The sequence below is a fragment of the Anser cygnoides genome, chromosome 26, assembly GCF_040182565.1.
Source record: "Anser cygnoides isolate HZ-2024a breed goose chromosome 26, Taihu_goose_T2T_genome, whole genome shotgun sequence".
NCBI lineage: Eukaryota > Metazoa > Chordata > Aves > Anseriformes > Anatidae > Anser > Anser cygnoides.
Genome location: NC_089898.1, coordinates 4,936,237 through 4,962,001, shown reverse-complemented (window position 1 = coordinate 4,962,001; position 25,765 = coordinate 4,936,237). Strand labels below are relative to the sequence as shown.

Below are 25,765 nucleotides of genomic sequence, written 5' to 3'. Positions count from 1 at the left end.
CCCCAGGCCCCGCCCCCGTCCCAAGATGGCGGCGGCCGCGGCCGCCCTGGCGCTGAGGGTGAGCGCGGCGGGGCCGGGCGGGGGGACGCGGGGACACCGGGGACGGGGGGCACGGGGGCCAGCGGGGATGGGGACAGGGGGACATTAGGGACGGGGAGCACCGGGCATGGGGACGCTTAGGGGTACGGGGACACCGGGTATGGGGCATGGGGACACCAGGCATGGGGACACTGGGCATGGGGACATCAGGTATGGGGACATGGGGGCACGGGTCATGGGGACACTGGGGATGGGGACACTTAGGGCTCGAGACACCAGTTATGGGGACACTTAGGGGTATGGGGACACTTAGGGGTATGGGGACAGCAGGTATGGGGACACCAGGGACATGGGGCATGGGGACACTGGGCATGGGGACATCAGGTATGGGGACATGGGGGCACGGGTCATGGGGACACTTAGGGCTCGAGCCACCAGTTATGGGGACACCAGGTATGGGGATACTGGAGATGGGGACACTTAGGGGTATGGGGACAGCAGGTATGGGGACACCAGGTATAAGGACATGGGGATACGGGGCATGGGGACACTTAGGGGTATGGGGACAGTGGGTATGGGAACAGCAGGGACATGGGGCATGGGGACACGAGGCGTGGGTTCACATAGGGGTATGGGGACACCAGGGACACCAGGTGTGGGGACACTGGGTATGGGGACACTTAGGGTTGTGAGGACACCAGGGACATGAGGCGTGGGGACAGCAGACATGGGACGCACCTGGGGCACCAAGCACTTGGGGCTCTGGGGACACCAGGTGCTCCAGGAAGGGTGGCTCTGGGGTATGGGGGACACCAGGTATGGGGGGGGGGAGCAGGAATGGTGGCTTTGGGGTCACTGGGTATAAAGGACAACAGGCACAGGAGGCTATGGGGACATCGTGTATGGGGTTCTCCAGGAATGGTGGCTCTGGGGACATGGGGGACACCAGGTATGGGGGTGTCCAGGAATGGTGGCTCTGGGGACATGGGGGACACCAGGTATGGGGGTGTCCAGGAATGGTGGCTCTGGGGACATGGGGGACACCAGGTATGGGGGTGTCCAGGAATGGTGGCTCTGGGCACACCAGCTATAGGGGACACCGTGCACAGAAGTCTATGGGGACACCATCTATGAGTAGTGGTGGCCCTGGGGACCCCACACAAGCTGTCCCAGGACACTGGGGGGACACCAGGGCCACCTTGTGCTCCTCACCCCCTCCCACCCCACCAGGCAGCGCCCCGTGGCATCCCCATCCTCGGCCACATCCCCGTCCTCACTGCCACCCGCCACCTCCACGCCACCCCTGCCTGCCTCAAGGTAAGCACCACCGGTAGTGTCCCCATCCCCATGTCCCTCAGGGACCATCCCGTGTCCCACGGGGCCGGTCCCCGCTCTGATGCCACCTTCCCTGGCAGACGCGGGCGGCGCGGGTGCGCGTGGGGAAAGGGGACAAGCCCATCACCTACGAGAAGGCACACCCACCCCACTACATCGCCCACCGCAAGGGCTGGCTGTCCTTGCACACCGGTAAGTCACCGTGTCACCCTTGGGCGACACGGTTGGATGGGGGGGGGGGGGGACCGGCACGCCATCCCAGCGTCCCAGTCCCCCCCTCCAACCGTGTTGCCCTCTTCCCTCGTAGGAAACCTGGACGGGGAATTCGGGGCGGCGGAGAGGACGGTGGAGGACGTCTTCTTGCGCAAATTCTTCCACGGCACCTTCCCCGGGTGCTTGGCCGACGAGGTGGTGCTGAAGCGGCGCGCCAACACCCTGGTGGGCTGCCTGCTGCTGCTGCCCCACCTGGCCCCCGCCAAGCTCTGCTTCCTGGTGGGCTACGCCGAGACCCTCCTCTCGCACCTCTACAAGTGCCCCGTCCGCCTCGAGGTGCAGATAGTGCCTGCCAAGGTGGTCTACAAGTGGCTGTAGGGCCCGCCGGGGGGCTTGGGGTGGGTTTGGGGGCGGTGAGGAGGAATAAAACGAGGCTTCATGCCCCCCTGGGTGTGGGTCTTTGAGGATTGGGGTCTTTGGGAGGTCTGGTCTCTACCCTGGCCATGTGTCCTGTGGGGTCTTGATCCCATGGGACCTGTCCCCATTGTGCCCATGTGCCTCATGAGGTTGTGATTTCATGGGACCTGTCCCAGTTGTGCCCGTGTATCCTGTGGGGTCTTGATGCATGGTGACCTGTCCCCACCCTGCCTGTGTGCCCCATGGGGTCTTGATTTCTTGGGGACTTTATGTGGCCCATGCATGTGCCCTGCATGGTCCTGTCCCCATGATACCTGTGTGCCCATAGGGCAGTGTCCCCACGATGCTCTTCAGCCCCATGAAGCCCCGTCCCCACAACACCTGTGTGTCCTGTCCTCAAACTATTCTTGTGGCCCTGTCCCCACAACGTCCATGTGCTCCAGGTGGTGCTGTCCCCAACATGTCCATGCATCCCAGGTGGCCCTGTCCCCATCACGTCTGTGTGCCCCAGAAGTCCTGTCCCCAAGATATCCATGTGGCCTGTCCCCAACGCGTCCGTGCGTCTCATCCGCACAGGTCCTGTCCCCACAATCCCCACGTGGCCCTGTCCCCACGCTGCCCCACCCCCGTGCCACCCGTGTGCCCCACAGGACCCCATCCCCGTGATGCCCCGTGCCACCCCACGTGTCCCCATCCCCACCGGTGCCACCGTGCCCTGCGCGCCCGTCCCCGTCCCCGCACAGACGCGGTGACACCGCAGAAGCCGATGCATTTTTCTGTATGCTGCGTGCCCACGCCCTGCCCAGTTAAACCCAGTCACTGGCTCTGAGAAAACCAGTTTAAATACGACCGCGGTATAAAAAGCAGCAGCAGGATGGGGCACAGCGGGGGATGGTGGGGGCTCAGCGCCGCTGGCGCACCGAGCCCTCGAAGTAGGGGTTGCCCAGGGCCAGCCCCATGTCTGGCCCTGCGCTGTCCTTGCTGTCCCCTGGTGTCGCCCGGGGACTGGGTCCTGCGGGGAAACAATGGGGTCAGTGCCGTGGCCGTGCCCTCCACCACCCTGGTGTCCCCTGGTGTCACGGCACCGTCCCCTGGGGCCTTACCCATGTAGCTGAGCAGGACGGGGAGGAAGACGAGGCCATGCGCCAGGCCGGCGAGGGTGATGATGAGGTTGAGGCGGAAGAAGAAGATCTGGATGAGCTGCGCCTTGGCGAAGGCCAGCACCACGATGCCCGGCAGGTTGGTCATGGCCACCCCGGCCACCACCTGCGGCCACAACAGGGTCAGTCACAGCTGGGCCACCCCATGTGCCCCGCACCCTTGGGTGACCGGTGAGGGGAGAGCACCCTGGGGTGCCCCCGCGGCCGTGCCGCCCCCACCTTGCTGCCCATGGTGATGGTGGCCTCGGCGGCGCGCTCCACGCGGGTGGGCTTGGTGCTGTGGGCGAAGGCGCAGGTGAGGTGGGACACGAACTCCACCGAGATGCCCACGGCCTGTGGGGACAGCGGTGTCACCAGGGAGGGCACCCGTGGGTGGCTCCCCAGGGCTGGCACGGCTGGGGATGAGGGGAGGAGTGGGGTGCCCACGATGCTCGTGCACCCTGCGTGCCCCAGGTCCTCAAGCTGCCGTGTCACCGTGTGTCCCCAGGTCCCTGTGCCACCGCAGGTAGCACCAAGCCACAGGTGCTGATGTCACCCTGTGTGCCCCATGTCCCCGTGCCACCTGTGCCCCATGTCCATGTGCCACCTCCCATGCCCCAGGTCCCTATGTCACCTGTGCCCCATGACATGTGCCACCCCGTATGCCCCAGGTCCCCGTGCCACCTCCCGTGTGCTCCTTGTCTCCATGCCACCTCCTGCACCCCGTGCCCATGTGCCACCTCTTGTGTGCCCCAGGTCCCTGTGCCACCTCCTGTTCCCCGTGTCCATGTGCCACTTCCTGTGCCCCAGGTCCCCATGTCACCTGTGCCCCATGTCCATGTGCCACCTCCTGTGATCCCCAAGGTCCCCATGCCAGCCCCGTGCACCCTAGGTCCCTGTGCCACCTCTTGTGTGCCCCAGGTCCCTCTACCACTTCCTGTTCCCCATGTCCCCATGCCACCTCCTGTGCCCCATGTCCCCGTGCCACCCCGCACGCCCCGCACCGCCACGAGGTTGATGAGGGCCACGGCGTTGTAGGGGATGTCCCAGAGGGCCATGATGCCCACGGTGTCCAGCAGGATCATGGTGATGGTGATGAGGGTGGCGACACTGGAGCGCAGGTCCATGCCCAGCAGCACGAAGGAGACGAGGAAGGTGGGCACCAGGCACAGCACCAGCGTGAACAGGCCCTCGCCCACCACCGTCAGGTACTGCTCGTAGTACACGTACGTCACCCTGCCGGAATCGTCATCGCTGCTGGCACCCTGGGGTGGCCACCAGGCACCCCTGCCCCGGGCCGGCACCCCCAGAGCCCAGCTGTGAACTGGGCTCCAGCGTTACACCAGTAAGGAACTGGGGTGCCCACGTGGAGCCTGAACCAGGCACCCCAAAGTGGGGCACCCGAAGTAGGGCACCCACATTGACACCCAACTGTGCACCCCTAACTGGGTGCCCTGATCCCTAACTGGGCAGGGGGAACCCACCCTGGACCTTAACTGGGCACCCCAAAGTGGGGCACCCCAAAATAGGGCATGCACACTGACACAGGCTGGGCATCCCTAAATGGGCACCCTGACCACTAACTGGGCAGGGGGCACCCACAGTGACCTCAAACTGGGGCACCCCTAACCGGGCACCCATGCTGAGCCCTCAATGGCCACCCTGACCCCAAACTGGGCACTGGGCACCCACCCTGAGCCCCCCCTGACCCGGGGGGCACCTCCTCCTATCCCGACCCCTCCCAGGAGGCTTACGTGTAGGGGAAGACGCGGAAATCGGGGTCGGTGCCGGGCACCTGGCGCAGGGTGCCGGTGATGTTTTCAGCCAGGGCGCGGGCGGCCCGCAGCGCCGCCGTGTACTCCTGCGAGGTCCGCAGCGGCCGCTGGTACGCCATGAACCGCGAGGCTGGGGGGCAGCGGGCTCAGCCGGGCACCCTGGGGTGCCCCCAGCCCGTGCCACCCCCCCCGCACTCACCCACGATGGTGCCGTTGGCATCCATGCTCACTGCCGTGTCGTAGGCACCCAGGCCGCTGTGGGGAGGGGGAAACGGGTCACCCGTGGCCGCGCAGAGGGCACTGAGCCCCACCCTGGGGACCTGCCGCGGCACCCTGGGGTGGCACCTACCCCTTGGCGCACTGCAGGGTGGGGAGGTCGTGGAGGAACCAGGGCAGGAAGCGCTCAAACTCCTCCACCGTCGGCCGCCGCGTGGCATTCAGGCATTGCCCCAACGCGCAGCTGATGTCATCTGTGGGCACGGCCATGGGGACCCAGTGGGAAGCAGGGTAAGCACCCAAGGGTGCCGCGGCAGGCACCCCGTGGACCCCCCATGGGAACAATGGGCACCCAGTGGCACCGTGGCAGGCACCCGATGGACCCCAGGGTGGGCACCCGGGAGGAACCCAGTAGACACCCAACACACCCCGTGGTGGGTGCCCAAGGGGCACTGCTGCAGGCACCCAGTGGGAATCCAGCGGGCGCCTAGTGGCACCCAATGGACACCCAGTGGGCCCCGTGGTGGGCACCCAGTGGGCTCCATCACAGGTCCTCAAGGGGAACTCAATGGGATCCCACTGGAAATTAAATAGGATCCCATTGGGAACAACGGGCACCCAATGGGAACCCAGTGGGAGCTCTATGGGATCCCAATAGGAAGTCAATGGGTACCCAATGGGGACTCAGTGGGATCTCAGTGGGAACCCAATGGGACTCAATGGGATTCCGATAGGAGCTGAATGGGATCCCAGTGGGAACTCAATGGGCACCGAATGGGAACTCAGTGGGATCCCAATGGGAACCCACTGGGAATTCAATGGGATCCCAATGGGAACTCAATGGGATCCCAATGGGCACTGAATGGGAACTCAATGGGATCCCAATAGGAAGTCAATGGGCACCCAATGGGGACTCAATGGGATCCCACTGGGAATTCAATGGGATCCCAATGGAAATGCAATGGGATCCTAATGGGAGCTCAATGGGCACCCAGAGGCATTCCAATGGACACCCAATGGGAACTTGGTGGGCACCAAATAGGACCCCATAGGCACCCAATGGGCTTCATGGTGGGAACCAATGGGCACCATCACAGCATCCAATGGGCACCATCGCAGCACCCAATGAGAACCGAATTGACGCCCAGGGGACACCCAATGGGATCCCAGTGGGCAGCATGGTGGGCACCCCATGGCCACCCAACAGGCACCGCAGTGCCCCCCCCCCCCCCCCCCCAGGAACCCCCCTAGCGAGCACCAGTGCCCACTCACTGCTGGTGGAAGGGCAAAACTGCCCGGTGAGGTTCCCGAAGCGGTGGATGCGGCAGCAGCGGCCGGTGGGGTTGAGCCAGTCGAGGAAGTCGTCCACCCAGGAAGTGGCGGGGATGGCAAGGTAGGACCTGGGCAGAGGTGGGGCTGGCAGGGTGCTGGTGGGGCCGTGCCCCACTGCCCGCCCCATGCCCCGCGCCCCACTCACACGTTGGGGAAGCGCGTGGCATACTGGATCATCTGCGTCAGTGAGTTGTTGTCGCAGCCAGCGCTGGAGCAGATGCCGTTGGTGCCCTCGGGCGAGGAGAAGTTGTAGCCGCTGGTGGTGACAAAGTAGGTGGGCACCCCCACGGGCAGGTACTGGTTCATGTCGGAGAAGTACTGCAGCATGTAGGAGTCCTGGCGGTGGCAGAGGCTGCGCTCAGTAAGGGTGGGGGCACCCAGCCCTGCCCGCATCCCCAAACAGGGGCTTGGTGCTCCCAGGTGTCCCCAAACCAGGGCTCGGTGTCCCCAGGTGTCCCCTAGGCCATGGTGCGTCTGCACGGCCCCACATTGGGTTGTGCAGTTCCCAGACAGGGCCACGCTCGTCCGGTGCTGTCCCCACATGGGGCCATACGTGCGGCCATGCCATCCCCACGTGTCCCCATCCCTGGGCACCCTGCTGTCACCACGTGTCTCTGCCCCCCGGGTGTCACCTCAGGCATGGCGATCTCCTGGTCCAGCCCCACGGACACTTGCAGCATGAGGTAGAGCCCGGCGAAGGAGAAGAAGAGGAAGAGCAGCACCTGGGGGCAGCACCCAGCCCCGTGAGGGCACCCCATGGCATGGGGCACCCCCAGGAGCCCCCCGAGCCCTAAACACCCCCAGAGCCCCCCAGCCTGCCCCCAAATCCCCCCATATCCCCCCCTCCCCAAGACTCCTGAACCCCTCCAGATGCCCCAGCCCCTCCTGTGCCCCCCACCTCCCAGGACCCCCCAGTCCCCCCATATACCCCAAAGCCCCTCCCCCCCGCCATGTGCCCCCAGCTCCCCACTGACCACCAGGGGCCGGATCAGGCGGTGCAGCAGCAGCGGGGTGTAGAAGTGGCTCAGGAAGGGGCGCAGCACCCGCAAGCCCGGCCCCGTGGGACCCTCCTTCTCTGTCCCACAGCAGCAGCAGATGTCGAAGCGGGCGGCCTAAGGGTGCCACTGGGGTGGGTGGGTGCCCCCGGGCCCCCAAATACCCACGGGAACCCCACGCCAGCCCACCGACACCCTTGGGTACAGAGGCATCCCCATGCCCACCCTGAGCACCCTCATGTCCTGTGGGCACCCCACGGGCACCTCAGGTATCTTCAGGTACCCCATGGGCACCACAGTCACCCTCCCACCCATGGGTACCCCACGCCCTCCATTTTGCCCACCCCAGGCACCCAAAGACCCATGGGTGCCCCACGCCAACCCCACACACATTGGGTACAGAGGCACCCCACGCCCACCCAAGGTAACCAAATACCCATGGGCACCCCATGCAACGCCCCAAACACCCTTCTGCACCCCCTCCCCCCATGCCCACCCTTGGACCCAGGGGCACCCGGTGCCGTACCTCCTGCCGGCGGGCATCGAGGGCCAGCAGGGCGACGAAGCCCGACATCTGGAGGAGGAAGTCGAAGGCAATGGCCACAGAGGCCGTGAGGGCGAAGGTGCGGACGGCGGGCATGGAGGAGAGGGCGCCTGCGGGCACCCCGGCGTCAGCACCCCGGCAACGCCATTGGGTTGTGCCGTGGCCCTGCGGCCACACGCTGTCCCTTGGGTGCATGATGCCGGGGGCACCCCTGTCCCCACTCACCCAGGAGGAAGCAGATGACCTCGGAGAGGCTGCACAGCAGCATGCTGGGTGCCACCTGCGCCAGCACCCGCCCGATGTGCTGCTCCCGCGTCTCGCCCGCCTCCCGCTGCGACTGCTGCTGGCCGGGATGGGAGGTTGGAGTGCCTGCCCTGCCTACGGGCACCTGGCAGCTGGGGGTGCTGCCACGTGGACAGCGGGACACCCGCACGTCCCCCGGGGACCTCCTCGTGTCCCCAAGTCCCCTTGGGATCCCAGCCATACTCCCGGGAGACCCCTGTACCCATGGGTGGCCCTTTGTCCTATGGGGACCCCTTGAGCTCAATCGTGCCCCCTACATACCCCTTGGGGACCCCCCACCCAAGGGTGCTGCCATGCCCCATGGGGACCCCAGAACCCAAAGAACCCCAGAGCCCCCCCACAGGGGGACCCAAGGCTGCCCCCCACATCCACATACCCCGCAATGATCCCTGCACCTAGAGGTGTCCTACGGGGACCTCCCCGCACCCTCCAGGGACCCCCAGTGGCGCCGACCTGGTACTCCTGCACGAAGATGAAGATGTTGTCGGCACCCACGGCGAGGACGAGGAAGGGCACGACCTCGAGGATGATGAGGGATGAAGGCAGCCCCAGCAGTGCCAGGAAGCCCATGGAGGCGAAGACGGCGCCCAGCACCACGGCGATGCCGCCCAGCGCCAGCGTCACCTTCGACTCTACCTGCGGCAGGACGGGGCCGCCCGTTCAGCACCCGGCGAGCACCCTCGGGTGCTGGCACCCTCCCTGACCCCCCGGCTGTTACCAGCACGCGGCGCCAGGCCGTGTACTCGCCCAGCGCCAGGGCGATGTAGGCGAAGACCACCAGGTAGCTGACAGCGAAGACGGGGATGTCCTCGCCTGTGGTGCGGTTGATCTCATCCTCCAGCGAGCGCTGCGGGCACGGGGAGGGTGAGCGGGGGCACCGGGGCACCCTTGGGTGCCCCCCAGCCCCACCGGCCGTGCACCGTACCTCAGCCATGAAGGAGATGGAGAGGTTCTGGCTGTGGTTGCGCTGGAAGTCGCGGACCACCTCGAGGAAGCGCTGCTCCCAGCTCAGCACCCACTTGTGCCGCGGGTCGCTCCGCGGGAAGTTGTTGAGGGAGTAGGTGATGATGAGCGCCTCCGCCTGCGTGTACTCGGAGTCTGCGGCATGGCATTGCACCCATCGCACCCCAGTGCACCCCATCCCACCCCACTGCACCTCATCCCACCCCACCACATCCCATCCCAACCCATTGCACACCATCTCACTCCAGTGCACCCCATCCCACCCCAATGCACCCCATCGCACCCCACTGCACCCCATCCCACCCCATCGCATCCCATCCCCACTCCATTTTACCCCATCACACCCCATTCCTCCCTGTCCCACCCCACTGCCCCCACCCCACCCCACTGCCCCCCACCCCACCCCGCAGTCCCCCCCACTCACCCGGGTAGCCGCCGAGGGCGATGTAGGGGAAGACGGGCCCCCCGTACTCAGCCATGCAGCTCAGCTCCAGCGACGTGATGTCCTTGAAGGAGAGTGGGGAGCTGGCGGGGACACGGCGCTGGTGAGTGGGGGCTGCGCCTGGTGCCCCCTGCCACCCACAGCCTGCGGGCACCGAGCCCTGCTCCTGGCAGGCATCGCCCTGACCCCGCAGCCTGAACCCCCACAGGCGGCACATGGGCACCGCAACGTGTCCAGCACCCCACGGGCAGCACCCCGACCCCATGGTCCAGCACCCCACAAGCACCTTGCCGTGTCTGGCACCCCTCAGGCAGCACCCTGACCCCACAGCCCAGCACCCTATGAGCACCGTGCCATGTCCAGCACCCCACGGTCATCAGCCCGACCCCATAGCCCATCACCCCACAGCCATCACACTACAACAGCAACCCACAGCCATCACCCTGACCCCATAGCCCAGCACCCCACGAGCCTTGTGCCACATCCAGCACTCCACAGGCATCACTCTGAGCCTACAGCCCAGCATACCATGAGCATTGTGCCGTGTCCAGCACCCCACAGCCATCACCCTGACCTCACAGCCCAGCACCCCACAAGCGCTATGCCAACATCCAGCACCCCATGAGCATCACCCTGACCCCACAGCCGAGCACCGTGTCCATCACCCCCCAGCCATCACCCCAGCCCCCAGACCACCATCCCCGTCCCCACACAGCACCCAGCACCCCGCAGGCGGCCCCGCGGGCACCCACTTGACGCAGTAGATGAGGTGATCGTGCCAGTCCACGGTGCCGGTCTCCTTGCCCACGGTCTGGGTGGCCACCATGGCCAGGCGGGTGCGGTTGTTCTGGAAGTACTGCGTCACGCTGTTGATGCAGCAGTCGGCCAGGCTGGGCCCGGAGGGGTTGAGGGGCGCGTAGCAGACGTCCTGCAGCGTCACCTCCCTGCCCTCCTCCTGCATCCAGACGCTCGCCCCCGTCAGCTGATCCTGCAGCTCCAGCAGCACCTGCAGCACCTCGGCCGACAGCACCCCGCTGAAGTTCTTGGCGCCCAGCACCACCGAGTCGTAGGTGGCCCCCGGGCGCTGGTCCCGCGCTGTCACGATCACCTGGCAGGTGCGCAGGAAGGGCCCGAAGTGCTCATCGTAAAACGCCTTCTCCTGCCGCGCCTGGCTGCCCGGCGCCGACCACAGCTCCACGGGGTCGGTGGTGAGCCGCAGGGTCGCCATTCCGGCTGACAGCCCGGCCGCCACCACCGCCGCCACCACCAGCACTGGCAGCGGGTGCCCGGCCACCAGCGTGCCCCAGCGGCGGAAAATACCGGCCAGGAAGCGGTGGCTGCAGGTGCCCAACCGCACCGCACAGCCCCTGCGAGGAGCCAGCACCGCCTTCTTCTTCTTCTTCTTCCCGCGGCACATCAAGGCGGTGAGGAAGACGAGGGCGAAGAAGCCGAAGAGCATCGCACAGATGACCAAAGCACCATCAGCGGCACCCAAGCGGAAAGGTGGCGCGGGGCTGGGCGGTGCGGGCACGGGCGGGCAGGATTCGGCGCAGTCCTGGCAGGAGCAGGGCTGCTGGTCGGAGCTGAGCGCCTCGTTGCAGCCCCACGCCCGCTCGTCCAGCGGCTCGATGCCGTCGCCGGGCTGCGTGCCGTTGGGCACCAGCTGGAAGTCAATCTGCAGCGGGGCCAGCCCGTTGTTCTTGTCACCCTGGAAGTCGAGCCAGCGCTGCGTGGTGCAGAGCCGGGCGCCGTAGATGCCGCACATGGTGTCGATGGCGTAGCCCCCTGTGGCCGGCAGCCGCACGCCCTTGCAGGAGTCGAAGGCGGCGTCGGCGTAGCGCTGGCTGTAGAAGCACTGGTACTCCACCACGGCCTCCTGCCGCACCCCCAGCACCGTGGTGCGGTTGACAATGCGGGTGACGTTGGTGAAGAGGCTCTGGTCGGGGCTGCAGATGTTGTTGCAGTAGAGGTTGGCGAAGTTGCGGGAGCAGGAGGGGCAGCGGGCCAGCACGGTGCCGGACAGGGCCACGCTGACCTGCAGGGCGGTGAGCTGCCGCAGCGTGCAGCACACCCGCGTATCGTTGTCCCCGCGCACCAGCTCGGGGCAGACGGAGCGCAGCAGCTGCAGCAGCGCGCCCGTGGCCAGCCGCGCCGGCTGGTTGTACAGGCAGGGCACGTTGGAGGACACCAGCGAGACGTTCACCTCGGGGTTGCGCCCGCATTCGTCGTAGAAAGCACAGTAGCCAGCACGGTGGATCGGCGTCAGCTCCGGTGCGGCCTGCGGGGCGAGGAGAGGGGCGCGTGGGGGCTCAGCCCGCAGGGAGCCAGCTCACTTCGGTGCCCCCGTCCTCTCCCAAAAGGTGCCACGCACCCGGCACCCATGGGTGTCCCCCTGCCATCACCACCCCTCCAAACCTCACCGCACTCGGCCACCCCGAAGCACCTACCAGCGCCAGGAGGGTGCCAAGCACCGCGCCAGCCAGCACCGGGGACGCTGCCATCGTGGGCAAAAGGGTGCTGCTGGCTTCGCCCAGCCCCTGTAAGACCCCGTATCCCTTGGGCGGCTGCCGCCTGTGAGGTCTTCTGGCCTGATAGCACCGAGGCCAATCAGCCGGCGCCGGAGCTGTAAAGGCGCTGTGATCATTAACCCCGATCGATCGGCACTGTCAGCTGGCGCATCCCAACAGGGAGGTGCCCCGACACCTGGGTGCTCCCCTGCCCGAGGGAGTGGGCACCCTGAGTCACCACCGACGGGGAGTTTTGCACTGTGCCTACGTGGTTTGGCAGGGCTGTACCCACCGGGGACGTCCCCGCGGGTTCGCAGGAACACCCAAGGAGGTGGCGGAGAGGCTGTGCCAGCCGTGGGAAACCCATCCTGCCTGGCACAGGGAGCGGCAGGCACCCCGGGGTGCCGAAGCGTGCCCCACAGCATGTGCCCAGTAAACGAGGGCAAGAAGGAACAGGATTTGCCTCCCTGCCTGCCCCACGGGTGCTAAAACTGCTTCTGTTAACAGAAACGGGGCTGCCGTGCCCGCCTCAGAGCCCTCTGCCCCACCGAGCTGCCAGGAAGGTTCAGGGCCGCTGGGCAGCCTTGGAGAAGCGTCAGCCCTGATAACAGGCCGAGGCCCCGATAAGAGGCAACGGTGGGCGATACGGGCACCGCGGCGCTGCCACCCGTCTCGCACGCCACGGGCAGGGCTGGGCACACAGGGCAGGCAGGCACAGGGCGAACTCGGGCGCCCCGAAGGCGCTGTGCTGGTGGCACACGGGTGCCAGACTCCAGGGAACGGGCGCGCGCCAGCCCTGGGGACGGATGCCAGCGGGCGGCGGGCACCGCGGCTGTGTCGGTGTGGGGGTGACGGGCACCTCGAGGGGACGGGGGGGCCCCGAAGATGGCACTGCTGTGTGTGCTGTACCCTTGGCCCAGTTTACAGCCGTGCTATTGATAAGGGGGGGGTGATAACGCGCTGGCACCTTTGTCCCGCATCTGAGGCTTCCCACCCCTGCGTCACCAACCCTCCCCTGTGCCCCTGCCACCGTCACGCAGCCTGCGGGCACCGCGCTGCCCGGCAGGAGAAGCACCCCGCCACACGGCTGGCACAGCCCACCGGCACCTTTATTGCACGCGGCTGCCCACAGGGGACAGCACGGGGACACCCCATCCGCCAGGGGGGCCGCGAGGCGGCTGCGGTGGTCCCCGGCACAGCCCCTGGGGGGCAGGGGGGGCTCAGGAGGACTTCGCGGCACGGTGCTTGGCGCGCTGGCGGGTGTACTTGAAGCTCTGCAGTGGGTTGGCGTTGCGGCGTGCCTGTAAGGGCAGAGAAAAGCGGCGTCAGACCCTAAAAAAGCAGGGGACAGGTGGGTACCCCCCATGCCCGGGGGGGTCACGGCTGTCCCGCACTCACCGTGGGGCCGCCGCGGCGGCCAGCACCGGCGTGGGGCAGCCGCAGCCGCTTGTGCTTCTTCAGGTTGGGCTTGGCGATGCCGCGGAGGCTGGGAGGCACTGCGGGCACAGAGCGGGACATCAGAGGGCGAAGCGCTCCCCAGGAACGCCCCCCTAGCCTTGCACCCCTTTTCCCTAGGCACCGTTTTGGGGTCTTGTGTCCCCACCCTGCCCCAAAAGCTGCTGTCGGGCGCGGGACGTACCCAGGTAGTCGGGCACATTGCGGAGGTGAGGCTTGACGATGGCGGGGTGCAGCGGCTTGTCGTGGCGCAGGACGTGCAGGTCGCGGGGGTTGTCCTCGAAGTACGTCTGGGTACAGGGAGGGGACGTGAGGGGGGGGCTCCCGGCACCCCGCGCCCACCCCACACCCCCCTCGGGATGCCGGGGGTACCTTGAGTTTCTCAGAGTTGAGCAGCTCCTCCTTGATCTCCCGCAGCCGAGCCTCCTTCACCGCCTGCTTGGTGACGGAGCGCATGGCGTCCTGGGGGACTTGGGGTCAGAGCCGGGGAGGGGGCACCGCCGCCACCCCCCCGTCCCCGTCCCCACCCGCGCTCACCCGGCACCGGTACCGCAGGCCCTCGATCTCCTCCATGCAGAACTTGTAGGGCTGCAGCATGGACCCGCCGTTCTCTGGGGACACACACGGGGACGTTCCCTGGGGACACGCCCGTGCCCCCGGCGCCCTCGGGGACACCCCCACGATGTCGCTTGGCACCCAGTGCCCCCCACCCCGCGGTGACAAAGCCCCCCCTGACCTCCAGCAAGCCTGTCCTCAATCTGCGCCAGCCGGTCCCACTCCTCGGGCAGCACGAAGGTGAGCGCCGTGCCGGGGTTGTCCGCGCGGGCCGTCCTGTGGGCACGGAGGGGTGCAGCAGTGGGGCGCCCGCCCAAGCACCCCCAAAAGGCTGCCCCAAAGCACCCCCCCGGAGCACCCAAGCCCCCCGGACCTGCCCACGCGGTGGATGTAGGACTCGACCGTCGGCGGCACGTCGAAGTTGATGACGGTGGCCACGTTTTGGAAGTCGATGCCCCGCGCGACGCTGTACTCTGGGTCCTTGCCCTTGCTGGGGGGGAAAAATGTCATGGGGGGGGGTGGAAAGGGGATGCTGGGGGGACTCGCGGCCCCCATGGGCTAAGGAGACACCCATGGGGATGAGGACAGCTGGGGCAGACACCCACGTGGGCATGGGGACGCTTTAGGGGAGGATCTCCCTGGGCACGGGGACACTCATGCAGGGACACCCCCGAGTGATGCCCATGGTTATGGGGACACCCAGGGCCACGGGGACATGAGACCCTGAGGCAAGGAGCCCCCCACGAACAAGGGGACAGCCTGGGGACAGGGAGATCCCTGGGCATAGACACCGGGACCTCCCCTTGGCATAAATCCACCTGGAGAAGAGAAAATTCCCCAGCAGGGGGACACAGGGACACGCTGGGCATGGGGACGGGCAGAGCAAGGACATCCCTGCAGCACAGGGACCCCGTAGAGCAAGGGAACCTCGGGGGGCACAGGGACCTTGGGGGGGACACAGGGATCCCGTGGGGGGCACAGGGACCCCGCTCCAGACCCTGGGTCCCGTTCCCTGGGCCCCGCCCCGCTGGCACCCATGGGTGCCCGCTCACCTGTCGGCAGCGCCCTTCCGCTTCTTCTGTGGGGGCTGCCCTGCGGGCGCCTCCAGCGCCTCCTCGTCCGTGGCCACGATGTAGTCGTAGAGCCCGCGGTTGAACTGGGTGATGACGTGGCACCTGGGGACACACGGGTGGCCCTCAGCACCAGCGCCTGCTCCCCGCCAGCACCCCGCTTCTACCCAACGCAGGGCCCCCCATGGGCGTTACCCTGGGCACCCCAAGCACACCCCACTTCCCCCAGACACCCCGGGGCACCCCGTGTCCCCAGCCACCAGGCTGTCCCCCGAGGCGAGCGTGCCCCACAAACACCCCGCGGGCAATCCCCATCCCTCCGCACCCCACCGCCCTCCCAGCCTTTTAGGGGCACCCAGGAGCACCCCATCCCCCATGGATGCCCCCAAAAGCATATCTCGCGTTCCCCCACCCCACCCTCCAGCAGCCTGGCTCCCCAAGCCCCCCATTGCCCCACCGGGCACCCCATCCCTGTCCCGGCTGCGGGTACCGGGAGCGCGCGGGCAGCTCGGAGTTGAGGGCGCAGGCGGCGATGCCGAACTGCTCAAGGAAGAGCTTGAGGCGGTAGCAGCGGGCGAGGGCGCCCACGAAGAGCAGCGCGCGGCCCCGCAGCAGCGCCAGTTTCAGCAGGGCGCAGAGCAGCAGGAACTTGTCCTCCTCCGTGTCGCAGCGCACCACCCACTGCTGCAGCTGCGCGCTGCCCGGCAGCCGGGGCTCCTGAGGCTGCACTATCACCTGCGACCAAAACATCAGAGCTGGGGGGAGGTGGGGAAGCCCCCCAGATCCCCTAAATTGTGCCCCTAGGGTTGTTGTGCCCACCCCGAGCCCCCCGCCGTGCCCGCTCACCGGGTTGTGCAGCACCAGCTCCTTGAGCGCCTCCACGTCGGGGTTGAAGGTGGCCGACACGAGCAGCGCCTGGTAGATCTTGGGGAGGTGGCTGGGGGGGCACGGGGGGCTCAGCGCTGGCCCCGTAGTGGGGTGCCCCCTCCCCTTGGCCTAACAATGCCTGCCCGGCCTGGGGGTGCACCCCAAGCCCCCCCCCAGCACCGGCTGTGCTCCAAAAACCCACAGAGCGTCCCACGAGACCCCTGGCTGTGCCCCCCAAGTCCCCTCACTCCAGCAGCACCCCACAGTTGGGGATATGCCCCCAAACCTTCACAATGCACCCCCAAACCCCCACCCATGTTCCCACTGTTTCCCCTAACCCCACCAACACCCCACAGTTGGAGACATGCCCCTGAACCTCCACAATGCCCCCCCCAAACCCCTCCCCACATCCCCACAACCTCCCCTAATCCCACCAACACCTCACAGTCCTGGATGCGCCCCCAAACCTCCACAATGCCCCCCCAAAAACCCCTACCTGTGTCCCCACAGCCCCCATCCCCGGCAGCACCCCATAGTCACGGATGCGCCCCCAAACCTCCCCAAGGCCCCCCCACATCCCCCCAAACCCCATCCCCTGCAGCCCCCCCCCCTCCCCGCCCCCCCACCCCCCTCCCCTACCAGAGCAGGGCCTTGAGGTCGTCGCCGAAGCCGAAGGAGAGCAGCAGGTCGGCCTCGTCCAGCACCAGCAGCTCCAGCGAGTGCCGCAGCACCAGGCTGCGCGCCTCCAGGTGCGCCAGCACCCGGCCCGGCGTGCCCACCACCACCTCCGGCCGCTCCATCAGCACTGGCCTTGGGGACACGGGGGGGTCACCCGCCCAGCTCGGGGACACCCCCAAGTAGGGGGACACGGGGGACAAGCGGAGGGGGACACTCACTTCTGGGCGGCGAGGTCGGTGTGGGCGCAGATGTCGGCGACGCGCACCTCGCGGGCGCAGAAGGCCGCCAGCTGCCGCAGGCTCAGCACCACCTGCTGCCCCAGCTCCTTGGAGGGCACCAGCACCAGCGCCCGCACCGCCTGCGCTGCCGCACCCGGTGCCTGCACACACCCCCCCCCAGCACCGCCACCGTCAGCGCCACCCGGCCCCGGCGCAGCGGGGACCAAGGGGACGGAGGCAGCAGGCGGGGGGGAGCTGCACCATGGCACCCCGGGTACCCCATGGAGCCCCCGAACTCCACCGAGCCCCCCAAACCCCACAGAGATCCCAAACCCCACAGAGATCCCAAACCCCACAGCCCCCCGGGCACCCCACGGAGTCCCCCAAACCCCAAGGAGATCCCTCAACCCCATGGAGACCCCCACCCCATGCATGATGCTCTAAGTAGCCTGCGCGCCCCGATTCTCCCCCGTGCTGCCAGGCACCCCATGGAGCACCCACACCCCACAGCATCCACCCACGCCCAACACCCCCAGACCCCCACTCCCACCAGCCCCCACCCCATGGAGCCCATGCACCCCAGGGTGCCCCCATCCCTCTCAGCCCCCCCCCCATGGATCCCACACCCCCGCACGGAGTCCACCCGTGCCCGACATCCCCACTCCCACCCCAAGGAGCCCACCCACCCCAGGGTGCCCACGTGGCCCCCATCCCTATCAGCACCCACCCCAAGGATCCCACCCACACGCCCAACACCCCCAAACCCTTACTCCCATCAGTGCCCACCCCAAGGATCCCACACACACCAGGGTGCCCCCATCCCTCTCAGCCCCCACCCCACTGATCCCAAACACCCCAGGGTGCCCACATGGCCCCCATCCCTCTCGCAGCACCCACCCCACGGATCCCACACACCCCAGGGTGCCCCCATCCCTATCAGCCCCCCCCCAGCCCCCCCATTCCCCCTCTCAGTCCCCACCCCACGGATCCCACACACCCCAGGGTGCCCCTATCCCTATCAGCCCCCCCCAGCCCCCCAATTCCCCCTCACTCCCCCTGACGCCCCCATTCCCCCTCTCAGCCCCCACCCCACGGATCCCACCCACCCCAGGGTGCCCACATGGCCCCCATCCCTCTCGCAGCCCCCACCCCAGGGTGCCCCCACCCCTCTCGGCCCCCCACGCCCCCCATCTCCCCCCGGCCCCTCACCGCGGCCCGCAGCAGGCGCTGCAGCAGGGGCAGCCCGTAGGCCGCCGTCTTCCCGGAGCCGGTGCGGGCCCGGGCCAGCAGGTCGCGGCCCTCCAGCGCCGCGGGGATGGCCTGGGCCTGGATGGCGGTGGGGGCGGCCCAGCCCAGCTCCGACACGGCCTGCGGGGACGGAGCGTTACGGGGGGAACCCGGACACCCCCCCCGGGACCCCCCCGTTATCCCCGAGCCCCCCCCGGTACCCGCAGCAGCCGCGGGTCCAGCCCCAGGTGCTCGAAGGCCGCCGCCATCTCGGCTGGGAGCGGGCCCGAAAAGGCTCCTCCGCCGCCCCCTGGCGGTGTGGAGGGCTCGGGGGCACCCTTGGGTGCTGGGGGAAAGGGGGGGCACCCCCCGTGGGGGTCGCGATTCGAGGGAGGGGTGTTTGGGGCGGAGAGCGCGCCTCGGCTGCACTACAGGACCCCCAAAAGTAAAGCCACCCCAAAAGTAAAGCCACCCCAAAATACACCCACCCCAAAATACACCCACCCCAAAAAGGCCCCCAACCCGCCCTAAAGTACCCCAAAAAGCACCCCCGCCCCAAAAAGGCACCACATCCACTCTAAAGTACCCCCAAAAGGCACCCCCCACCCCAAATGCAACCCCCAAAAGACCCCTCATCTACCCTAAAATACCCCCAAAAGCACCCCAACCCCAAAAAGCACCCACTTACGGCACCCTAAAAGAAGCCCCTCATCCGCGCTAAAGGACCCCAAAAAGCACTCCTACCCCAAAAAAGGTCCTTCATCCACCCTAAAGTACTGCAAAAAGCACCCCCCACCCCCAAAAGCACCCCCCACAGCACCCCAAAAAGGCCCACCTCCAAAGTACCCCCAAAAGCACCTGTACCCCACACACAACACCCCAAAAAGGCCCCTCATCCACACTCAAGTACCCCAAAAAGAACCCCCACCCCAAAAAGACCCCTCATCTACCCTAAAATACCCCCAAAAGCACCCCAACCCCAAAAAGCATCCCACTTACAGCACCCTAAAAGAAGCCCTTCATCCACCCTAAAGGATCCCCAAAAACACACCTACCCCAAAAAAGGCCCCTCATCCACCCTAAAGTACCCCAAAAAGCACCTGCACCCCACACACAGCTCCCCAAAAAGGCCCTTCATCCACCCTGAAGTACCCCCAAAAGCACCCCTACCCCAAAAGCCCCCTCACCCCAATCCACCCCACACACAGCATGCCAAAAAGGCCCCTCAGCCCCCTCAAGGTACCCCAAAAAGCACCCTGTATACAGCACCCCAAGAAGGCCCCTCATCTACCCTAAAGTACCCCAAAAAGTCCCCCCACCCCAAAAAGTGCCCTGCACACAGTATCCCAAATGTCCCCCATGCACCATAAAGTACCCCCAAATCCCCTCATGCCAAAAGTCCCCCCCCCCACTCCACACCCCCCCAGCACCCCAAAAACCTCCAGCTCACGCCCACGGACCCCACAGCCTTTATTGATCCCCCCCAAAAAACCCAAAACCCTGCATTGGGTGCGGGCAGCGTGCCCCCAGCCCCCCTCCAGCCCCCTGGTGTTCTGCGGGGCCGCAGCTCCACGGGTTCGGGGGGGAACCTGGGGTTTGGGGTGGCCCCCCCGGGGGACCTACACCAGCTTCTTGGCCTCAAAGGAGTAGCCCTGCACATAGCACCCCAAAAAGGCCCCTCATCCACCCTAAAGGACCCCAAAATGCCCCCCACCCCAAAAAGCACCCCACACACAGCACCCCAAAGGCCCCTCATCCACCTTAAAATGCCCCAAAAAACACCCCCTCCCCCAAAAAGCACCCCAAAAAGGCCCTTCATCCACACTAAAGAACCCCAACCCCCCCCCCACTCAATCCACCCCACCTCCAACACCCCAAAAAGCACCAGCTCACGCCCAGGGACCCCACAGCCTTTATTGATCCCAAAAAACCCCCGCACCGGGTGCGGGCAGCGCAACCCCAGCCCCCCGGTGTTCTGCAGGGCTGCAGCTCCATGGGTTTGGGGGGGAACCTGGGGATTGGGGTGGCCCCACCGGGGGCCTACACCAGCTTCTTGGCCTCAAAGAAGTAGCCCTGCATGTAGCACCTCAAAAAGGCCCCTCATCCACCCTAAAGGACCCCAAAAAGCACCCCCCAGCACCTCAAAGGCCCCTCATCCATCCTAAAGTACCCCCAAAATCCCCCCACCCCAATAACCCGCCCACCAGCACCCCAGAAAGCACCAGCTCACACCCAGGGACCCCACAGCCTTTATTGATCCCAAAAAAACCCCGCACCAGATGCCAGCAGCGCGCCCCCAGCCCCCCTCCAGCCCCCTGGCGTTCTGCGGGGGCTTGTAGGGCCGTGTCTCCCTGGGCTTGGGGGAAACCTCCGGGGTTTGGGGTGGCCCCCCCAGGGGGGCTACACCATCTTCTTGGCCTTGAAGAAGTAGCCCTGCACATAGCACCCCAAAAAGGCCCCTCATCCACCTTAAAATACCCCAAAAAACACCCCCTCCCCCAAAAAGCACCCCAAAAAGGCCCTTCATCCACACTAAAGGACCCCAACCCCCCCCCCACTCAATCCACCCCACCTCCAGCACCCCAAAAAGCACCAGCTCACGCCCAGGGACCCCACAGCCTTTATTGATCCCAAAAAACCCCCGCACCGGGTGCGGGCAGCACGCCCCCAGCCCCCCTCCAGCCCCCTGGCGTTCTGCGGGGGCTCGTAGGGCCGCGTCTCCCTGGGTTTGGGGGAACCCCCCGGGCTTTGGGGTGGCCCCCCTGGGCTTTGGGGTGGCCCCCCCGGGCTTTGGGGTGGCTACACCAGCTTCTTGGCCTCGAAGAAGCTCTTGAGGTGCCGCATCTGCCAGATGCCGGTGAGGATGAGGATGCCGGTCTGGGCGATGGACCACCACAGCACGCGCTGGTTGGTGCTCTCGCTCGTCATGCGGAACCGCTCCTCGCGGTACTGCGGGGCCGAGACGCGGGGTCAGGGGGGTGCCGGACACCCCCCTCCCCCCCGTTTCGGGGTCCGGTTTTGGGGCGACCCCTCACCCGCTGGTAGTTCTGCTCCTTCTGGATCTGCTCCACCTGGTCGAGGAGCTGCCGGGCGCGGAGCTGCAGCTCCGTCAGCTTGTCCTTGGCGGCGATCTCGGGGTAGTTGTTGGTGTGCTCGCCCACCTGGATGTCCAGGTGCACCCGCTGCGGGGGCAACCGCGGGGTCAGCGCCTCGGGGGGGGACCTCCCCGCGCCCCCCCCCGGTGCTGTGGGACCCCCCCAGCCCCCGTTACCAGCTTGCCGCCGGCGAAGAGCGCCATGCGGGTGGAGTTGGAGTGCAGGCAGATCTGGTGCTCGCCCGGCGTGTGCGAGGTGAAGGTGAAGCGGCCCTCGGAGCCGTACTGCCGCGACAGCACCACCTGCGGGGACACGCGCACACACACCCACCCCCCCGCGTCATTATCAGGCCCCCTCCCGGGACCCCCGAGCCCCCCCCCCAACCCTACCCACCTTGCCGTCGGGGTCCTTCACCTCCACGTGCATGCCCAGCCCCGGCGTGGAGGGCAGGAAGGCCTCGGACTGCTTGTCCCACAGCTGCGTGCGGTAGTTCCCTGCGGGGCGGCGGGTCGGAGCAGGGACGCGGACACCCCCCAGAGCCCCCCTCGACCCCCCCAGAGCCTCCCTGACCCCCCCAGAGCTCCCCCGACCCCCCCGGAACTGCCCCTGACCCCCCCAGAGCTGCCCCCCAATCCCAGAGGGGGTCTCCCCCACCCCCCTCCCCACCCCCAGGAGTCTCCCCCTTGTCCCCAGGGCTCTCCCCCGCTGCCCCCCCGTTCCCGGGGGTCTCTCTACTCACCCCCCTCCACTCCCTGCCCACCCCCCCCCCCATTGCTACCTCGCTCCCCAGGGGTTTTCCTGTTGCCCCCCCATCCCCGGCGGTCTCTCCCCCTGCCCCCCCCAGGCTCTCTCCCGTTACCAGCCCCACTCCCGGGGGTCTCCCCCGTTGCCTCTCCCCGTTCCCGGGGGTCTCTTCCCTCATCCCCCCCCACTCCCGGGGGTCTCTCCCCCCCGTTCCTACTCCGGCCCTTCCCCCTCACGGTCTCTGCTCCTCTTCCCCTCGCCCCCAGGCCCTCCCCCGCTGCCTGCCCCGTTCCCGGGGTCCCTCCGGTTGCCACCTCAGCCCCGGAGGCTCCTCCGGTGCCCTCCCCGGTGCGCGGGGGTCCCTCCTTTTGCCCGCCCCCCCCCCATTCCCGGGGTTCTCCCCCATCACCACCTCGGTCCCCGGGGGTCTCCCCCCATTCCCGGGGGTCTCTCCCGTTACTGCTTCAGCCCCGAGGCTTCCTCAGTGCCCCACAGTACCCCGAGGACCCCCCCTCCCGTGCTCGGGGTCCCCCCTCCGGTAACCCGGGGACCCCCCCCCCGGTAACCCGAGGACCTTCCCCGGTAACCCGGGGTCCCCTCCGGTAACCCGGAACCCCCTCACCGGTAACCCGGGGGCCCCTCCCCTCGCCTCGCCTCCCCCCCATTCCCGGTGCCCCCTCACCACACCCCCGGTGCCCCGCCCCCACTCGCGGTACCCCCCGGTGCCTCCCCCCCCCCCCCCGCCCCAATCCCCCGGTGCCCTCCCCGCCGCCCCGCACCGATGACCATGGTCTCGTCCGGGATCTCCTCGATGAAGCAGCGCTTCTCGGTCTCGCCGATGTGGAAGTAGAGCCCGTGGGCGCCCCACGCCGCCAGCACCAGGGCGGCCACCGCCGCCCGCAGCCCCCCGCCGCCCGCCATGGCCCGGCCCGGCCCTCCCCGGGGCCTCCCCCCCCCACACACCGCGCACCGCGCATGCGCCGCCCGCCCCCTCCCCGCGCACTGCGCATGCGCCGCCCCCCGCCGCGGCCACTCACCGCTCCCCACGCCGCGTCTCTCCGGCCGCGCGCCCCGCCGCGCTGCGCATGCGCCGCCGCCTCCGTGACGCGCGCGCGCGCGCGCGCGCCGCCAGGTGGCGCGGCGGGGAGGGCGCCGCGCTCGCAGAGAGGAGATCGCGGGTTCGATCCCCGCTTCTGCCAGCTCCCCGTTGTTCCCCACCCCCTGTGCCTTCGTTGTCTCTGTCCCCCCCCACGCAGCGGGAGCACCCATGGGTGGGGGGGTGGGGCGAGCCCTTCGCACCCTGCTGGCAGTGTGGCAACACCCCCGCGTCCTTCCTTCCTTCCTTCCTCCCCCGGCAGGGCAGCGCAGCCGGGGCGGCCGGCGTGGGGCGTCCCATGGGTGAGCGGCACCGGGGCCACCGGGCGGGAGCGGGGGGGGAAGCGGAACCGGGAGCGCTTGCAACACTGGCAGCCCCCCACCCCATCCCCGCCTCCGCGGGCTGGCGATTTCAGGAGGGAGCCGCCGAGCCCGTGGGCTATAAAGGCGAGGGGTGGCCTGCCCCACGGCCAGCCCCATGGCCTGCCCCATGGCCAGCCCCACGGCGCTCACCCTCGCCCTCCTCATCCTCTGCGCAGAGGCCGAAGGCTTCGCGTCGTGCCACGCGCCCACCCTGCAGACCAAGGTCTTCAAGTACCGGTAAGGGGCGGGGGGCCGGGAGGGGTCCCGGGGGTCCCGGTGGGGGCATTGGGGTCACGGTGTCCCCGCAGGATCTGGGACATGAACCAGAAGTCGCTGTACCTGCGCAACGACCAGCTGGTGGCCGGGCACCTGCAGGGCGCCAACGCTGCGCTGGAAGGTGAGCGGGGGCTTGGGGACACGCGGGGGGGACGTGGGGGAGGGCTGACGGTGTGTCATGTCCTCCCTCGGTGTCCCCACAGAGAAGGTTTTTTGGGTGCCCAACCGCTCCTTCGAGCACGCCCGGCTCCCCGTCATCATGGGCATCCAGAACGGCACCCGCTGCCTCGCCAGCCCCGCTGCCCCCCAGCCCACCCTGCGGCTCGAGGTGACAGACGGGGACACCACGGGGATGGGGACATTGTGGGGTCGGGGGCACTGCCAGGATGGGGATAGCTTGGGGACATGGCAGGGATGGGGACACCATGGGGATGGGGATAGCATGGGGACACTGCGGGGTTGGGGACATCATGGGGTTGGGGACACCATGGGGTTGGGGACACCATGGGGATGGGGATAGCATGGGGACACCGTGGGGTTGGGGACATCGTGGGGTTGGGGACACCATGGCGATGGGGATAGCATGGGGACACCGTGGGGTTGGGGACATCGTGGGGTTGGGGACACCATGGGGTTGGGGACACCGCAGGGATGGGGACACCATGGGGACATCATGGGGATGGGGTCACAGTGAGAACAGGGACACTGGGGATACCACAGGGGTGGGGGCACAGTGGGGATGGGGACACCATGGGGACACTGACACCCTGGGGATGGGGACGCTGTGGGAACAGGAACACTGTGGGGACACCATGGGGATAGGGACACCACAGGGACAAGAACATGAGAATGAGGACACCACGGGACTGGGGACACCACAGGGCTGGGGACACCATGGGGACAGAGACTCTATGGGGACAAGACACACGGGGATCATGAGGATGGGGACACCACAGGGATGGGGACATCAGGGATGGGACCACCATGGGGACAGGGACAGTGTGGGGATGGGGCCACACAGTGAAGGAGGTGACATCAAAGAGACGGGGACACCACCGGGACCACGCTCACGGGGCTGTGCCAGGGGGGCGGCGGTGGGGGCGGGGGACACCGTCAGCCGGCGCAGCCCCCGGCGGTGACACCGGCGACCGCCGCAGGCCGCCAACATCACGGAGCTGCCCCGCGCCGGGGAGGCCTCGGCGCCCTTCACCTTCTTCCGCTCCTACAAGGACGGGCTGTGGCGCTTCGAGTCGGCCGCCAACCCCGGCTGGTTCCTCTGCACCTCGGCGCGCGCCCACGAGCCCCTGGGGCTCTCGCGGCACCCCGACGCCACCCACGTCCTCGACTTCTACTTTCAGCTCTGCTGAGCCCCCCGGGGACGGTGACATCCCCCCAGGGACGGTGACATCTCCCTGGGGATGATGGCACCCCCCTGGGGATGGTGACATCCCCCCGAGGATGGTGGCACTCCCCTCGGGGATGGTGACATCCCCCTGGGGACGGTGACACCCCCCAGGGACGGTGACATCCCCCCAGGGATGGTGACATCTCCCTGGGGATGATGGCACCCCCCTGGGGACGGTGACATCCCCCCGAGGATGGTGGCACTCCCCTCGGGGATGGTGACATCCCCCTGGGGATGGTGACACCCCCCAGGGACGGTGACACCCCCCAGGGACGGTGACATCCCGCGGGAACGGTGACATCCCCCAGGGACAGTGACATCCCCCTGGGACGGTGACATCCCCCTGGGACGGTGACACCCCCCCAGAGATGGTGACACCCCCCCAGGGCTGGTGATGTCCCCCAGGGATGGTGACGTCCCCCCCGAGGACAGTGGCACCCTGGCAATAAAGGCGCTTTGCTCCCCGATGTCCCTGTCCCCATGGGTGGCACCGTGAC

General features: G+C 67.7%; 5 protein-coding genes across 5 annotated transcripts; 2 read left to right on the top strand and 3 right to left on the bottom strand.

Annotated features, from left to right (window-relative positions):
- On the top strand, positions 1-2,032 carry MRPS24 (mitochondrial ribosomal protein S24). The gene is made up of 4 exons (XM_066983453.1): positions 1-58; positions 1,270-1,356; positions 1,455-1,566; positions 1,682-2,032. The coding sequence occupies exons 1-4, from the start codon at positions 26-28 to the stop codon at positions 1,963-1,965; spliced, it is 516 nt and encodes a 171-aa protein (XP_066839554.1). The 5' UTR covers positions 1-25; the 3' UTR covers positions 1,966-2,032.
- A 734-nt stretch (positions 2,033-2,766) lies between these two features.
- On the bottom strand, positions 2,767-13,161 carry NPC1L1 (NPC1 like intracellular cholesterol transporter 1). Its single transcript, XM_066983451.1, has 19 exons — positions 12,161-13,161; positions 10,466-11,991; positions 9,696-9,796; positions 9,234-9,406; positions 9,027-9,155; positions 8,762-8,944; positions 8,231-8,345; positions 7,988-8,115; positions 7,441-7,578; positions 7,099-7,188; positions 6,612-6,802; positions 6,407-6,534; positions 5,268-5,388; positions 5,118-5,173; positions 4,898-5,048; positions 4,148-4,379; positions 3,384-3,497; positions 3,108-3,270; positions 2,767-3,016 (listed from the first exon to the last, which is right to left on the bottom strand). Exons 1-19 carry the CDS (start codon positions 12,212-12,214, stop codon positions 2,907-2,909), a joined length of 3,903 nt encoding a protein of 1,300 aa, XP_066839552.1. The 5' UTR covers positions 12,215-13,161; the 3' UTR covers positions 2,767-2,906.
- A 150-nt stretch (positions 13,162-13,311) lies between these two features.
- DDX56 (DEAD-box helicase 56) lies at positions 13,312-18,658 on the bottom strand. The gene is made up of 14 exons (XM_066983452.1): positions 18,512-18,658; positions 18,273-18,431; positions 17,064-17,224; positions 16,807-16,977; positions 16,147-16,237; positions 15,791-16,035; positions 15,283-15,405; positions 14,604-14,720; positions 14,412-14,506; positions 14,213-14,286; positions 14,048-14,137; positions 13,860-13,965; positions 13,619-13,716; positions 13,312-13,521 (listed from the first exon to the last, which is right to left on the bottom strand). Exons 1-14 carry the CDS (start codon positions 18,557-18,559, stop codon positions 13,441-13,443), a joined length of 1,659 nt encoding a protein of 552 aa, XP_066839553.1. The 5' UTR covers positions 18,560-18,658; the 3' UTR covers positions 13,312-13,440.
- Positions 18,659-20,892: 2,234 nt separating this feature from the next.
- On the bottom strand, positions 20,893-23,109 carry TMED4 (transmembrane p24 trafficking protein 4). The gene is made up of 5 exons (XM_066983469.1): positions 22,909-23,109; positions 21,779-21,879; positions 21,562-21,687; positions 21,326-21,472; positions 20,893-21,239 (listed from the first exon to the last, which is right to left on the bottom strand). Exons 1-5 carry the CDS (start codon positions 23,048-23,050, stop codon positions 21,090-21,092), a joined length of 666 nt encoding a protein of 221 aa, XP_066839570.1. The 5' UTR covers positions 23,051-23,109; the 3' UTR covers positions 20,893-21,089.
- Positions 23,110-23,391: 282 nt separating this feature from the next.
- Positions 23,392-25,735, top strand: LOC125180995 (interleukin-1 receptor antagonist protein-like). The gene is made up of 5 exons (XM_048054144.2): positions 23,392-23,527; positions 23,764-23,824; positions 23,896-23,984; positions 24,067-24,191; positions 25,021-25,735. The coding sequence occupies exons 1-5, from the start codon at positions 23,524-23,526 to the stop codon at positions 25,228-25,230; spliced, it is 489 nt and encodes a 162-aa protein (XP_047910101.1). The 5' UTR covers positions 23,392-23,523; the 3' UTR covers positions 25,231-25,735.
- The last annotated feature ends 30 nt before the right edge of the window (positions 25,736-25,765 follow it).